Raw genomic sequence first — 16144 nt, forward strand, 5'->3', positions numbered from 1 at the left:
TTAGATGTCATGTACCCTTTAAATAATAGTACTTTACTTAATAATAGTGGGATTTATCTCATGGAAAAATAGTAAGCGTTCATAGTTTATTTGAACACGTACCACTGTAATATAAATTGTATAATAAAATAAACAGTTTGTCTAAAGGGTGGTGCTATTGGCACTTGGGGTTCAATCTTAGGTTTTTTGAAAAGTATATATAGTTAACTTCACAGATTATCAAAATGACCCAAAACAAAAGGGATGCAATAATTGTTATGCTACTATATGTATTCACGTTAGTTGTAATTTAAATATATTAACGAATGTCTAAAATAAACAACACAAAATACAATTAAGTAGTTTTTGTTTTTATTGAAGAAGACTTCATGTCTTACAAAATGAAAGGGAAACAATTGTTATGTGACTTATGCTCTAATTAGTTGATCTTGGAAACTTATGAATTATAACGCGAAAAATATAATAGTCCCTTTTCCACATAATTTATTAGTGCTGATAGACTATGAGGGGGTTTATTTTTTTTTCTCCCTCGTTATTTTTTTTTTTTTTTGGAAAATTGAGCTGCAATGCATTATTCATAAGACAACTTGCTATAGTCGCACATAGATTTTGTTGATTTTTAGTCGCTGATTATGAAATTATATGCACTGTTCAACAACACACACAAATTGAAACAGAAACACTAAGGAGGTAATTAAAAAAAAATTACTATTGATTCTCTAGGGAAAAAAAAACTGAAACAATAATTTGTCATGGAACCTCAATCTTGGTTGTGTGAGTTCTCTACACTTTCCATTCTTTTTTCATTATTGACGATTTAAGTGGTTTAATAAAATTGGAGTTTATAAACTAAAATCTGAAATTTGAAATTTGAATCTATTAAATTATTGAATTATTAAGTATTAAATCTAGTACATTTGAGTGTATATCACATTCAATGTGAAGTGAATAGTTTATCACTTAATTTTGGGAATAAATTTTGTCTACAAAATTCAGCACCACTTAATTAATTCAAATGTTCAATTTTTGATTATCAAACGATCTGAATATATTAAGATTTGAATCCATTAAATTTAAGTGTTGAATTGGATTATCAAATATAGCACGAGGAAATATATAAAAGTTTCCATGTTTCGTCTTTTTATTTTTGGCCTTTTATGAGTTTCAAGAAAGAAAATAATGTATAAAAAAAAAGTTAAAAAGTTCCATGGCATTACATGATTTAAAATGTTTATAGTTAATTGGTGAACGAAAATAAGAAGATTTAAACCTTATCTCAAATGAGTGAATGAGACATGCAATTTGCTAACGCAATGTTATCCATTCTTTATTAAAATAGCGAGGAGTATTTTCAATGATTCTAGCATGAAAGAAGTTAAAATTTTATTAAGTATTACATGATTTAAAATATTTTTGCCTTATGAGACCACCAATAAAAAAGCAAAAAAATGTTCAATATGAAAACAAAAAGTAATATTTACTCTCTCATGTTTGTTAATAACACCAAACTTCTATCATCATGATATTTTTGTATCCACAATTACTGCATTGTTCTTAAAGTTCAAAGTCAAAGAGATGTGCTAGTAAAACAACAAAAGTCTGATTCAGGCTGTTGAAAAAAAAAAGAGATGTGCTAGTAATAATATAATATATAAGTGCCTATACTAGCATTTCATTGTAGATATAAACAATTTTAAGTTCTCAACTCGAAAAAAAAGAGAGAGAGAGAGATTAATTTCGAAACCCGGTTGAACCAAGGGAACCAGCCTCCTCGATAAACCCTGCACTAGCAGTTGTACCTTTGCAACCCCTCAAACTAGTAATAGGGTTTAAGCTTCTGAAGCCTGCCATTTCCTGTTCTTCTTCTGTATCTTCTTCTTCAATTGGGATGGAGATAGATTTGGGAAAGCTTCCGTTTGACCTGGATTTTCATCCTTCCCACCAGCTCGTCGCCGCTGGACTCATTTCGGGAGACCTGCTCCTGTATGTTCTATTCTATTAACACGCCTCTTTATTTTTCTGTTTATTAAAATCGTTCAAACTCTAAAATTTCTAATGAAATTGATGGCTTATTGTTGCAGATATCGGTATGCTGCTGATTCTACACCACAAAGGTAAAAGGATGAAAAAAAAGGAAAAGAATTGAAGTTTCAGTTATTGTGCATATAAATAGGCTCACCTGTACATCCATAATTTCCTGCTATTTTTTGCTTAATTTAAATATAGGCAGTTGAAAGTTGGTGCTCACACTGAATCATGTCGAGCTGTCCGCTTTATCAATGAGGGTCGTGGTAATTATGTTAATGTGCTTCTGCATAAGCTATTTGTCTAAAGCTATCTTTTATTCCTGTTTGATTATGATGGTTGTCAATTAGGTTTCTCCTAATCAAAAGTTGTTTTTTTTTTTGTTTTAGCCATTGTGACGGGTTCCCCAGATTGTTCTATTCTTGCAACAGATGTTGAAACTGGATCAGCAATTGCTCGTCTAGAGAATTCTCATGGGTAGGTATTATAGCCGACCATATTTTGTAAGATTAAAGCTAAGTTCACCTTTTGTTTGGTATGGATATGGTAATAGGGCGTTGCCGGGGCCTGTGAATCTCAGCTTGATTAGCTAGTTGATTATTAAAAGCATTATGCAGTTTTCAATGTTTGCTTTCAAGTTTCAGTCACATTGATTTTTGAGGCTAGAAATTTGTGTTTAACTGCAGGGCTGCTGTGAATAGGATAGTCAATCTGACAGAATCAACCGTTGCATCCGGAGATGATGATGGTTGTGTTAAGGTGAATTTCAACTACTAAAAGTTGTATAAACTTCCATATTCAAACAATATAATTAAAAAAGTTCAGTTTGCTAAACACATCAGCGTGAACAGCTAGCATTCTCTTTATTTTTGTATTTTTCTTCTCTTTACTATTTTTTTTTCTGACGGGAGCTTCTCAACTGAATTTTAGTAATTAATGCTTAATTTGAGATGCTCTTTGTTTATGCATAACTTCTGCATCCAGTAAAACTTGTTTGGGAGTGCAATTGCTTTTCTAGGAGCATTTGCTTTGAGTTTAAAATGTCTTTTTAAAGTTTTTGCTTACAATTCCTTTGCAATTCAATTAGTTGTTGTTTTCTATAAAAATTTCCTTTGAAGCCTAATTTTGTTGCTTTTGGATTTGAGAGGTACTTTACAAAAAATAACCACACTCCCAGACTGGCAACTGGTGACTAACAATTAGATGTTGTTTATGGTGCACTACTGGTGACTAACAATTAGATGTTGTTTATGGTGCACTACGACCCACAGCATTTAATGACCTTTCTCAAGTTTTTAATCTTGCTTAATTTACTTTTGCAATTTATAGAAGTTTCGTATATTTATTTCCTGAATTTTGGCGATCACTAATATACACAGGTATGGGACACCAGACAACGGTCTTGCTGCAATTCTTTTGAGGCTCATGAAGAATATATTTCAGATATGACATTTGCCTCTGATTCTATGAAACTCTTAGCGACAAGGTACAAAGTGAAATTGGCTTATTGATCTTTTAGGAAATTGATTTAGATTCATGGACTAGCTGAGTGATTTTAAATCAAAGTCGTAGTAGTATGGGCTGTTCTAAAATTAACTTTGACTACCACCTGTAATGTTGGTACTGTCAAACGGGAACACTTGCATCCTTACATGTTATTATAGTATCACATATGTGTCTATTTCTTAATTCTTCACGAGGATTTAAAGGAAAGTTATTTGTCAGAAATTGTTTTGTTTCAACTTTATCCTAGAATGATACCTAAATTTCTATTTTCTCCCCTGTTTTTATGGCGTTGTTACCTTTTTCTTCATTTGTAATGCAGTGGTGATGGAACTTTATCAGTTTGCAATCTCCGAAGCAACAAGGTAGTTTTTTTGGCTGTTGGTTTTGCTCGATTGTTTTTAATGCTTATGGTATGCTAAAAACTGACATCAGTTGTCTTCTGCATTGTAGATTCAAACTCAATCAGAGTTTTCTGAAGACGAATTGCTGTCTGTGGTGATTATGAAGGTAGAGCTTGTCTTGTTGACAAGATTTCTGACTTTTTTTATTGGGTTGAAAGCCCCATCTCTGTGTTTCAGTACTGACATGCTTGTCACCATTAGGGAATCAGAATTATCTATCTCACTAGTTTTTCTTTCGCAACAGAACCTGAGCGCATTTTTATTTGTAAATGTGTATGACCTTGTAACCATGCTATTGCAGACTGTACTCTTATTTAAGAAATGTGCCTCCAGATTGCTGCTATTTCAATGAAATTTGAGGGCTATGGTTGCCTCTAGGCTCTGTTGCTTGTGCTTTGCTTTGCAAGTTTACATTTAGTCTCCTTTATAGTTATTGAATCTTTCAAAACTAAGACTGAACTGAACGTGGTCTGGTGACAAGCCTGCAGAAAACGGATATGCTTGATGCAATTCTGCCTATGACATAAATGTCTTAAAGAAACTTGTTTTCTATCAGAATGGTCGAAAAGTTATATGTGGGACACAGACTGGAACTCTATTGCTGTATTCGTGGGGATTCTTCAAGGATTGCAGGTATTACATGCTTAATAATTCTTATGTTGGACTGGCCAGCATACTTGATTTTGTCCAAAACTAACACATATAACTAAAATCCTCATTTCTCTCTTTCCCTTTATTGGTTATAAATGCTGGTGTATAATGCTAATTGTTCTGTGATTCTAACATTCCCAGTGACCGGTTTGTTGATCTGTCTCCAAATTCTGTTGATGCCTTGTTAAAGGTGCGTGCCTGTGTGTTTTAAGTGTTCACTTTTAGCAGACCTTAGCTGTATTATCCTGCTTGAAGCTTACAAGATTTCTTCTTTCCCATCCAATTATTATGTCTCATAGCTTGATGAAGATAGGGTAATAACTGGATCCGAGAATGGACTTATCAGGTGAGATTATACTTTTGTAGTGTTCTGATGATTCTATACTGCTTGTCAAATCTATCATTTATTGAATAAAATTCTTTTATGTGTGTTCAGCCTGGTTGGAATATTGCCAAACAGAATAATTCAGCCAATTGCAGAGCATTCAGAATATCCTATTGAGCGTCTTGGTATGACTACAGTGATTTCCTTTTCCTTGAATTATTATTGGAATTCTGGAGAACTGATTGAATTGCTCACGTATACAGTCATGCAAACTGATAGAGAATTACGTCTCTTATTGAGCAGCTGTTCTGAGTAAAAGTTCTTTTGCTCTTGTATATTGCCTTTTTTGCATAGTTGCTTTGTATATTTTGCTTGAAGCTAAATCATTAGCCCTATATGTACTGATTGTCGAACCTTTCTTTTTTTTTTGGGGGCAGCTTTTTCTTATGATAGAAAGTTTCTTGGCAGTATATCACATGATCAGCTATTAAAGGTGCTTGCATTTCCCCTCTCTCTCTCTCTTTCTCGTGTGGATCGATTTTTTTTACTTTCTGTACTTCCCAAACTATGTAGTAAACTTAATTTGACTTTTGGAACAAAAATAAGTTCTGACATGCCATCTCTGTTCCCATGTCTGTGCCCTTGTAGCTGTGGGATCTGGATGATTTACTGCAAGGTTCTGGAAATTCCAAGACTCAGTCAGCTGTTGCAGACAGTGATGGTGACGAGATGGATGTGGATGATGCAATGGCAAAATCTTCCAAGGGTGTGTAAAATCTGCTTCCTATAGCAGACATCTCTGATTCTTGCATTTTATTCTGAAATTTCAGTTCTATAATTTAGATTTTGGGGATACATCTCAAGCTTTTGCTCATAGCATTCAACTAGTTTTATCACAGTGAGATTGATTCATGCATATTTCCTGTGTCTGCTATTACTTTTTACATATCATGATTATATATGTTTCACAATATTTGGCTGGATGACTGAGAATTTTATTTTTCATCTGACCACATCATGTATGCTGTGCAGGCACCAAGATGAAAAACACAAGTAAAGGACAAGACTTTAGCAACACGAGCAACTTTTTTGCTGATTTGTGATGGACTGAATTGTTCAGTAGCTTCATCAATTTGTACATCTCGGATATGAAAATGTTGATGTTGATGTGAGGAAATTATATAGCTGCAAAGCATAGCTGCTGGTTGCAGAATCAAAAGTACGTTTTTACCTAAGCATGTTCCTTCTAGAATATACCCCATTTTGGTGACCTGCTGCTTGAGGGCAAGAAAGGAAAAGCCACCATGCAGATTTCAGACCCTCAGTTTCCCTGTGCTTGGTCCTTGGAGGGAGAAATGTTACTCTATGCTCTCAACTTCCATTTGTATGTTGAAGAGTTTTATGCTAGAAGATTTGTGGGTTAGATCATAGCAGATGAACATTTGGATATCTTCCATCTTTCAAACATGTAGTTGCATATTCTCTTTATTTTGTGGGTTGGTTCCTGTGTGGTGGTTGCGATTCAAAAGTAAGCAGAAAGCAAAATGCTGCTTGCTTTTGTTCTTCCCATTATAAATCCAGTTAAAAAAGAGAACACCTTTCAGTCTATAGCGATGCATTCTGAAATTTTATAAACGGATGGACTGGGTGGTGGATTTGCGGATTTATATTGGTCGTGTATGTTCACTGTTCGCTCCACATTTGGGCTTCGACTGTTATTGAGAATTGAGATAGCTTTGATCACAATTTTCATGTTCTCTCTGACCACGCCTCTTCCCCCCCCCCCCCACCCCTCCCCTCTCGTCCTCCTCCTCTCCCCCAAAAAAACCCCGAAAAAAAAAAATACTTCTTCCATTTCCTTCTGCTTATGGTAGGTTAATTGTACTACATGTAAATCGCCTATTATTAGATTAGATCGCCTCTAGTAAGTAGTAACATCTGATTAGAAAGTGCATTATAATCAGTATACCTAGTTATAAATTTGCGGAAGGGAATCAAATCAGACGAGGGACTTGCTAACATGATGTTGGCAGTTCAATCTTCACTCTTTTTTTTTTTTTTTTTAATTGCAAGTCAGACATTGTACGTATATAATGCTGTTCAGTATTCAGCAAGTGTACAAATTATTAAATCGCAAAAGATGCTTTTTTTTTTAATTGCAAGTCAGACATTGTACGTATATAATGCTGTTCAGTATTCAGCAAGTGTACAAATTATTAAATCGCAAAAGATGCTTTTTTTTTTTTTTTTTCTCAAAAGAAAGCTAAACAAATGAAGTTAATGCCTCTCGCTGATCCCAAACGTCCCAAAATGCAGGTCCTGCATGACTGTTGCCCATATTCTGGGAAATAGTCATGCAACTGGAAGCACACTAATATAGGGCTCACATAATTCCATATTAAGGTAATCAATTAAATCACGCCCTAGAGCAAGAATACCAAACAAAATTGAAGAATAAAAGACAGTTCCGTCTGTTTTTTTGAAGAATATAAGATGGAAACAAATAGCTGCAGTATGCGTATATTTTCTACTCGTATAAAATCAAAACATCAGCAAAGCATGCACAGAGATAGAATGATCATTGGTCAGCCAGAAATCAGAAATTTGACTTCCTGAAAAAACTCAGGGATCCGTATGGGGGGGGGGGGGGAGGAACACCCAATCAATAATGATTCCACAACTTTTCCCTTGTGCACCCAGAAGCGGCCAAAATTTTCTCGTATCTCTCGAATGCTCTGAGCAAGGCTGATTATATTGAACAGATTGAATAACCACCTCCAGACCCATTTCAACCTAATCCATTGAGGACTTCCAAACTAGGAGTACATGAATCTATCAAACTGCAACAGACCCTAATCTTGTATCTGTTGTATCACTCAGCCTAAACTGAGGCTTAGATGGGAAAACAAAAACAAAAGATGAAGCAATTGAGGGCTGAAAGCCAGCACTATATCTGACGGAGGTTACAGAAACTCGAGGTAGCTGTTGTGAACCCGAGGCCAGAGGAACAAGCTTGAAACTCAGTATATGCTCGGATTTGGGAAGAACAAAAATTGTGTCACTATGAGACCCAGACAACACAAAACTTTGTGAATCTGTAAGTGAGTATTTAATCTCTTGGAGCAGTTGGGTTCGATTATGAATTCTAATGGGAAATGTAAAAGGGTCTCCAAGAATGGCATGTGCAGGACACTCTAAACTCACAATTATTGGGGGTTGCTCCACATATACATCCGGAAGCCTCTGTTTTGTCAAAACTTCTGTAGTGCAAGAACCAGATTGTTCTTTGTCGCCAGAATCTCTCCTCCATCTCAAACACACTGTTCCAATCTTCAATTTTGCAGGATTTACCTCAGGAATGACAGAAAAGATTTTCTTGAACTCCTCACCTGGCACTATAGGGGCAGGTTCCATGGGGTCCTCAGTCTTTTGTCCTACAGTGCAACTGCCATCAGTCTCTGACTCTATAGACATTGATAGCAACCGCAATGGGACTTCCGAACAGTTCTTTGCACTAACAAGAAGTATGCTTTTTTCCTTCAAAGGCAGTATTGGTGTCAGATCAAAATCCCCAGTTGCTTTAATCATAGATGGCAAAAGAGGGTCCTGCCTAAAAGGCAACATATACCTATGGTTGATTATCAGGGCAGTCTTCCCTTCAATCTCCAAGTTTTTGTGCACATGAACTTTTTGTGAGCTAGTTTCACTGCTACAAGGATTGTAACCCAATGACACATACAGCATAACAGGTTTGGGGCGATTCCATCTAATTTCCAGCTTGCAGGACCATGACTTGCCTTCACTGAGAACTGGTACAGAAATCAATCCAAAAGAAGGTTGAATTTTACGAATATTGTCAGAACCAGCATCGGATTGGTCCTCACACTCTTGGCCTGAAACTCCTACAAGCTCCACATGAAGATTATCTGTTGAAAATGGTTCCACATCCCTGGGACTAAGCAAGCCTCCCCCTTTTGTATCCACCAGGTTAATCTTCAACTCACCAGAATGGACTGAATGGCCCTTTGAGGTAACAGTCACAGGTACAACAAAGTTCTCCCCAACTAATGCAGGGCCAGAAGAACTTAATTTCAGATCGACTTGTGGATCTGGTTCTTCAACCTGGATGGCTTTCTGACCAGAGGATGCCAAAGCAGGATCTTTGATTGGTACAGTTTCTAGACGGTTTTCAAATTTCCAAAGAGGCAAGTCATTCATTGAAGCAGGACTCTCTGCTCTGCAACAGATGGTGAAGTGTGGTCCTATTCTCGCAATAACATACATGCACTCAAGCTTACCACTTTGCTCTGCATCCATTCGCAAGATATCTTACTTTCCAGTGGCAGTAAATAAATTAAAAAAACAGTTGATATAATGAAGGGTCCCAAATTAAAGTCAAGCAAAGCAAACGAAGAAACCTAATATTGGAAGTAACAACGTAGAGAAAGAGAGTAGACAAATACACAAGTAGGGGTCTGAACCAATAGATCTCCTTTTCATATTTTAACTTTTGTTTTTTCCCTTCGCATCTTTGGGTTAATGAAGCTTATTCTGGACAATAGACAAGTGTGAAACTGCAGTTCGACAAGCCAGAAGAGCTCTTTCTACAGATGAGTGGATAAACAACGAAGACTTCTCTGTCAAAAGCAGCAGCCATAACTAACTTGCACACCAAGTTAAGAGAACAGAATGACCAAGGAAGCCAATAAACAGCTACCAGGGAATTGTAGCAGGACTTGTGGAAACAAAAGAGAAATCTTGGAGAAAGGATGGTGGCCTTTGTGGGGAGAAAGGGTGGTTGGGAGGGGCTGTTTTGAAGTTATTGCACATACCGTAAGTGTATAACAAGTAACAGCTAAAATTTTGTGATGGAAAGAAACAATTTTGACCTTGAAACTGCAGTTTCACACTTGTCTATTATTCAGAATAATTCATTAATCCAAAGATGCAGCCGTAACTGGCTGGCACACCAAGTTAAAAGGACAGAATGACCAATTGAAGCCAATGAACAGCTAGTAGGGAATTGTAGCAGGACTTATGGAACCAAAAGAGAAATCTTGGAGAAAGGATGGCGGCCTTTGTGGCGAGAAAGGGTGGTGGGGAGGGGCCATTTTGAAGTTATTGCACCTACCATAAGTGTACAACAACAGAAATTTTTTTATGGAAAGAAACAATTTAACTGGATCAGACAGGATATGAAGTACTACTACAAACAACAAAGAAATATCATATTTCATCACTCAGTTTTAAGTAAGGATGAAATATGATCTAACTAAATTGAACTTTTGGTATGAATAATATAATTACAATCAACTTAGATATGTAATGGACTCAAATGCAATAATATTATCATGTAGCAGTAACAATGGTTTTTAAATAACATATCCATTTTTCAGGGTAAAAGAGAAATAATATTCTCGATGTGTTTATATGGTACCATGAACCCAAAATTCATGAACTGCAGTGTGACACTGACTGTAAGCAATGAAGGTACATTAATCAACTTTATCTAATTAAGATATATTCTCTAAATCACATACCTGCATCAAACCAATACAAATCAAATATAACTATATCTACCTTATCAATCAACCCAATTGATTTGAGCCGTCAAAGGCACAATAAAAATTAGGCCAACAAACAATTGCAAGATGAGATGACAACCAAGTTCACAACATTTAAATGACAACCTAGATCAAATAGTTTACAAAAGCCACAAAGTCTAATCTATAACGTTTTGCCTAAAAACTAAGTACTCTAATAGAAAAACCCAAAAAGGTGTTGGATTATATTCATCTTTCACATTTCCTTTTTCCATGGGAGCTAATGGGGCAACTGATTCACTTTTACTTGTTCATCCGATAAAAACAGAGCTGAAAAAACTAGCTTACCAGATTTTATGTCATATGTCAGCCGCAACCATTTGTTGGTAGCAATTTCCAGGGCAGGAGCCATCTCCACTCTGCGACCAGGCTGTACATTGGAGATTGCAGCTAACTGGGGCCTCTGGCCATTTATAATAATGAAATTACATTCGGTTTGGTTAAATTGGATCTCTAACTGATCAATTTCAAACTTCAGAGGCAACCGTGTCAGAAGTGAAACTGTGAGCATGGTCGATCTACCAGGCTTAATTATTTGCTCATGAAAAGCAACTGATGCAAGAAGTGCCACTCTTAGGGGGCTCACAAGATCAATCTCAAGATAAAGAGGATGACAATCAGTTACTTTAAGATGGTTATTCTCTTCATTCAATGCAATTTCTGATTCTCCTCTGATAACTCCAAATACTTCCTTGTGTATCATTTCTCTCTGGAGAAGGCTTGGAGGCCCAGCTGGGCCACAGTCCTTAAAGAACTGGGCATCCTCAGTATTTGAAACTGGCAGTGCAGCCATTTCAAGTGATTGCTCCACGAAATCTTTCACGGAACCAGTTTTCCTTGAGCATTCTCGAAGGTAGCCTAAACCCTCCCACAACAAAGCTACCCAACCCTCCTGTCGATAAAGATTTGCAACATTGTCCAAAATCTGTTTTGCATCAGCAAATTCATTTATTGAGAAATATTCCCGTGCCATCTGGACCCCACAATAGGAGGCCATCCGCAAGGTCTTATTCTTGTTATATGCTTCAAAACATCTTTTCAGAAGAGCTATTATTTCAAAGGAATCTTGGAACCTTTTCCCCTCAGCAAGAGAGTAGCGGATGAACTCTTCATCAGTAAGACTGCTAAACACACAAGATACCATATTATATATACAGGAAGCTTTGGTGGGGGAATTCAAAGGTAGTCGAGCGAGGGACAGAGAAAGAGAGAGAGAGAGAAGAAAAAGCAAAAGATAAACTCACGGTTGCATTGTAAATGCCTCCCCACCATGCTCAAGTACTCTTGCAAACTGACCAACATAAACAGAATCAATCACAGATTCGTTACTTCCATTCTTCTCATCAGCAATTTCTGACATTGATAATGCAAGTTCCAAGCACGAACTCTTCTGTTTCAAATATTGAGCTGCTGACTGTTTCAGGGTAGATAGTAAGATATAATTAAGATAAAGAAATGTGGAAGTCCAACTACAAAACTGATTTAATGCTTAAAAAGAATCAGGCAATTAAAAAGGAAAAGAAGCAGGCCACATATTTGGTCTAACCCTATTCTTCTGTGCAGACACTAATTTAGCTAGCCATTTCCAATAATCTGAGAATGATCTGGCTATAGCTAATTCTGAGGTTCAGTAGCTAGGACTTTGAATCGGCAAGAGCCAAGTATCACCCCCCCCCTCCCTTTTCTTTTTTCCCAAGGAAAAATTTCCCAAAAACACCTTTCAATAGTCTTGAAAGGATTGAGGCATGTAGAGGTAATAGAGATGTCAATTTGCTATTTCCTGTTATTAGGACAAAGAAGAGTGAAGAGTTCTCCCAGATGACATATGATAGTGATGTTCACATCTCTATTTAGCATTCTTACATTCAGTGCATTTAATTAAATATCTATGACAGAGATATAAAGGGATTGAGAAGCCAACTTTGGTTTTTTCTTGTATGCAAATACTTTCCTCCCTTGTAATAAATTCTTTTTTTCCAGCTAGAGAATATAATGAACACTAAGACAAATGCAAGATACAACACTTTTTGAATCAAATTATCCTACTATGAGTTTAGGGCCCATTTTAATTGAAGTTGCATAGAAAGGATATCCACAAACCTGGTAATAATAAGCTGGATAGAATTCCCATTCAGTCAATTTATCTGCAGTTCCTGAAGTTGGAGATGAAATGTTTTGGACAGCAGCAGAGCTGCTCTCTAAAAGTTCAGCAAACACCAAATATTGCCTGCTTAACCACTCCCAATGAAGAAAATTAGCATCTGGTGCTCCCACAAGCCTCCTATAAGTATCAGTGTGGCGGCGGAACCATATAATTGCTTCTGCTAATTTTCCACTATGCATGAGCAAAGTTGAAATTTTAAAATTCAACTGCTCTGCCACAGTCTTGATTTCAACTAAGCGTAAAATTGGAGACAATCTTGTAGAAGCCCCAACCATCTGCAAACAAGCACAGAAATAACAAAATTATGATTCCTAACAGCATATTCTATATGTTTTCTACACACACGCTAACATCTATGTCAAGAGAAGCTGATAAAGACGTAATATGAACCAATTGAACTCGTCTTGTGGTAAAAAACAACAGCTGTTTACCAAAAGGAAGCAGGCTTCCTCTCCATAAGCGTCAATATGACCTATTAATGTGCACAATACCATCCAGCTTGGAGAGGTGAATAAATCAATATTCTCTTCTACTTGCATTGTAATGAACCTAAACTAGCCTACACAGCTGCAATCAAAGTGCAGAAATTTAAACTCATTCTCAAGTATTTTGAGATATGCTAAATACATCTTTTAAGTAATTGATTTTGAGGCTGCAAATAGACTTAGATTCCATAAAGCTAGATGGCATGTGTTAAAGTAGTAAATTTCTGCATAGTTGGCAGGGCTTGGAGGAGATTTATGAGTAATTTCCACAGACGTTAAAATGAGTACTTTAACATAAAAAGGAGGACCCATATTAGCTCACCATTTAACTACCGTAAGAACTCCGGGGTGAAAATTTCTTTTTCCTGTAAGCTTGCCTTTGCCATGGATAACTGGGTATTATAGTCTAAGTTGCAATTGCTTTCTAATGGCAACAATGTCATTTAGTGCATAAAAAAAAAACTGTATCCTACTATTCACCATTGCATATAAAACAGAAGACAGTTGCCTAACCAAGGTTATCATGAGCTAATAATAACTTTATGAGACTAATTAGATTGTTATCTTATGAAAGAAAATTATACCTCTCGCACTGAATGGTAGGCTTCGTCATATAGCCTCAAAGCTTCAGCCCAATCTCTACGAAATTCTGCATATACCCCAACCTAGCAATACAGAAGTTCAGGCAAATAATCAGACAAAGAAGAAATATGAAGCACAAGAGAGGAAAGATGGCAAGGTACTGAGTTCAGCCCTTCATGTTCTGATCAAGTGTTAGCTCTTTTGATGCATTAATTTAGGAACATATTTAATCAACATAAAAAGTTAGCCTGCATTGAATACCATTTGAGTATGCAGGGATAAAGTTTCATCCTATATCAACTGAGGAAAGGACCTCTACACAAAAACAACTAAACCCCGATCTGAAAGTGAAGAAATACTCTACTGATGAATCATGATCAATACTTCCAGACAAATCCTGAATCTTGCGGATGACAAATTAAATTTCTAATTTTGTCAGCCTACTTTAAAGGCTCACAATTGCTTTTGTAGCTTGACTTGCATCTAGTTGCAATGCAAAAATTTTACACTACCATAATAATGGTTCTGTTTCTTCAGGCATAATAGTATGCTCCATGTTGATTTCAATAGAACGCAAAAACTCCAATATCCTTGCATTGGCAAAGTAAACAAGTAAGTAAACTACTAGAACGAATTTTAAAACATGGAATGTAAAGGGAATATTATTTCACCAGTAGTGCTTAGACAGCAGCTTATTTACCACAGTAGGATAAATTTGATTGCAGGAAGTTTCAGAAGACATGATTCTACCTTGAAGAACAGGATTTATTATTACATTTTCCTCATACTCATTTTAGGCAGATGTTAGTTCACAAACTCATCGAATGGAAAATTGAACAGCAAAAAGAATCCTCTGCCATATGTTGCACCAGGAAAATAAAAACTATATCAGATTGGATCCTAAGCATTGCATTGTGCTAGTTGTAGGTAATTTGACTTTCAAAATGTTAGGTATCCGTGAATGTAGTTATTTTGTCCAAAAACATGGCTTTAAACAAGAAATATAAAACAAATATGAAAAGCACAGAGAAAAAATGAGCCATGATAGACTAAAAATTACTAACTTTAAAACAGTAGCGGATGTGTAACTCTATGGAGATCGAGCTCTTCCTATCAATACGTGTTTTAACTCGCCGCCCTTCATCTCTGTAATATGTATTTGCCAGTTCCCCCAATGTGCTCCGGAGTCTGCCATTGAATTCTTGTTAAGGAACCAATATACAACACAAGCTATATTGAAAGACCATCATCCTACTATTATCGATGAAATGGCGTGCCTGGTTAGGGATTGTTTAAGCTCCCCTGGATCATCAGGAACAAAGGCAATTATGTACTTTGAATCTACTTCTGCCCTCTTCCTAAGAGCAATCATTCGATCTTCACTAATCTCATCTGCATCAAATCATTACAAACAAATCAAAGAATTCAACAACTCCCCAGCATCCAATTTTACGCCAATAAAGTCACGATGTATACCCAATCTCAAAACGTGAAAATTACATTTATGCACGTCGTGAAAAACTCACCTCTAGAGCTTGACTGGGTTACCACCACCACGATAAGTTTGATGTTCCTTCCTTTAGTCACTCCCCTGCCCATTTCCGAATTATCAAAACATAAGCAATTCATCTGGACCATAAATTTAGTTACCCATAATCTACAGAAATATATAAATCAAGTCCATTGAAAGACACAGTCGCGTAGTAAACATAGTTATGATGTAAAAAAGGACCATACTTGAGGTTTTCGAGGTCGGTGCAGACCTGAAGCCACTGAGCAGGGTCACCGGAAATGTGGTCGGAGCTGAAGAGAGCGGCAACAACAGCGGGAATTTTAGTCCGGTGCTTGGAAAGCCAGTCTCTTTTCAAAATACCATCGACTGGCCGTCCCGGACCGGCGTTTTCTTTGGGAGTTCTCGCGAACAATGTGATTTTGGAGAAATCGGGCAATGCCAGGGCGTTGATTGGTGGCTGTTCGGCGTGGAGGTGAGAAGTGATCCGCGAGTGAAGCTCCGGGCATCCGACCAAAGCTGCTAGAGCTACCGGCGGAGTGCGGAGTTCTCCTGGGTACTCCTCCATTGCTTTAATTGGTTTATTTACAAGAAAATTAATATTTTTTCTCGGTAGGGGTGAAGTGAGGGGAATATGTTGGAATGGGAAGACGGAGAGTTTTGCGGCGGAGATCGGAGGTTTTGGGTGGGACTCGGGCGAGGCGAGTTGACTCGGGCGGGAGTTAACTAACTAGCGAGTAGCGAGTAGTTATGCTTTGGACTTTTGGATGGAGATCTTTAGATTAGCCCACCTTCATAGTTCATTTCCTCTATTGTAATATATATGTATACATACATAAAATACAAGAGCCCGCCCGAGAAAAGAAAGAAAACAAAAAATTTTTGTACAGAT

At 36.8% G+C, this 16144-nt stretch overlaps 2 protein-coding genes across 6 annotated transcripts; one reads left to right on the forward strand and one right to left on the reverse strand.

Moving 5' to 3' along the window:
• Window positions 1–1702: 1702 nt before the first annotated feature.
• On the forward strand, window positions 1703–6516 carry LOC113700133 (WD repeat-containing protein 55-like). Of its 4 annotated transcripts, none has more exons than XM_072057584.1 (15): window positions 1703–1983; window positions 2082–2114; window positions 2227–2291; window positions 2415–2502; window positions 2712–2784; window positions 3405–3511; window positions 3851–3893; window positions 3982–4038; window positions 4489–4565; window positions 4725–4773; window positions 4883–4929; window positions 5020–5093; window positions 5172–5220; window positions 5346–5401; window positions 5557–5664. In XM_072057584.1, exons 1-14 carry the CDS (start codon window positions 1889–1891, stop codon window positions 5356–5358), a joined length of 870 nt encoding a protein of 289 aa, XP_071913685.1. In that variant the 5' UTR covers window positions 1703–1888; the 3' UTR covers window positions 5359–5401; window positions 5557–5664. The 4 variants fall into 4 exon arrangements, with proteins under 4 accessions (XP_071913685.1, XP_071913684.1, XP_071913683.1 ...); XM_027220626.2 differs by lacking the exon at window positions 5172–5220 and adding an exon at window positions 5941–6516 and having other exon boundaries at window positions 1704–1983; window positions 5557–5674; XM_072057583.1 differs by lacking the exons at window positions 2227–2291; window positions 5172–5220 and adding an exon at window positions 5941–6516 and having other exon boundaries at window positions 5557–5674.
• An 839-nt stretch (window positions 6517–7355) lies between these two features.
• Window positions 7356–16063, reverse strand: LOC113699096 (uncharacterized). 2 transcript variants are annotated; one of them, XM_027219191.2, is made up of 9 exons: window positions 15480–16063; window positions 15269–15333; window positions 15020–15134; window positions 14807–14930; window positions 13745–13825; window positions 12612–12950; window positions 11756–11925; window positions 10800–11632; window positions 7356–9215 (listed from the first exon to the last, which is right to left on the reverse strand). In XM_027219191.2, the coding sequence occupies exons 1-9, from the start codon at window positions 15818–15820 to the stop codon at window positions 7744–7746; spliced, it is 3540 nt and encodes a 1179-aa protein (XP_027074992.2). In that variant the 5' UTR covers window positions 15821–16063; the 3' UTR covers window positions 7356–7743. The 2 variants fall into 2 exon arrangements, with proteins under 2 accessions (XP_027074992.2, XP_027074991.2); XM_027219190.2 differs by having other exon boundaries at window positions 10800–11635.
• Window positions 16064–16144: the final 81 nt, after the last annotated feature.

Source organism: Coffea arabica, chromosome 7c, assembly GCF_036785885.1.
Source record: "Coffea arabica cultivar ET-39 chromosome 7c, Coffea Arabica ET-39 HiFi, whole genome shotgun sequence".
NCBI lineage: Eukaryota > Viridiplantae > Streptophyta > Magnoliopsida > Gentianales > Rubiaceae > Coffea > Coffea arabica.

What these genes read in the sequence shown, in the direction of transcription:
- LOC113700133 (XM_027220626.2), top strand. Translation starts at nt 1,889, where the DNA reads ATGGAGATAGATTTGGGAAAGCTTCCGTTTGACCTGGATTTTCATCCT. An exon ending in CGTCTAGAGAATTCTCATGG is followed by an intron (nt 2,503 to 2,711) that starts GTAGGTATTATA and finishes GTTTAACTGCAG; the next exon opens with GGCTGCTGTGAATAGGATAG. An exon ending in TCCGAGAATGGACTTATCAG is followed by an intron (nt 4,930 to 5,019) that starts GTGAGATTATAC and finishes ATGTGTGTTCAG; the next exon opens with CCTGGTTGGAATATTGCCAA.
- LOC113699096 (XM_027219190.2), bottom strand. Translation starts at nt 15,820, where the DNA reads ATGGAGGAGTACCCAGGAGAACTCCGCACTCCGCCGGTAGCTCTAGCA. An exon ending in CCTACCATTCAGTGCGAGAG is followed by an intron (nt 12,951 to 13,744) that starts GTATAATTTTCT and finishes GCTTGTTTGCAG; the next exon opens with ATGGTTGGGGCTTCTACAAG. An exon ending in ATCCAGCTTATTATTACCAG is followed by an intron (nt 11,926 to 12,611) that starts GTTTGTGGATAT and finishes ACCCTGAAACAG; the next exon opens with TCAGCAGCTCAATATTTGAA.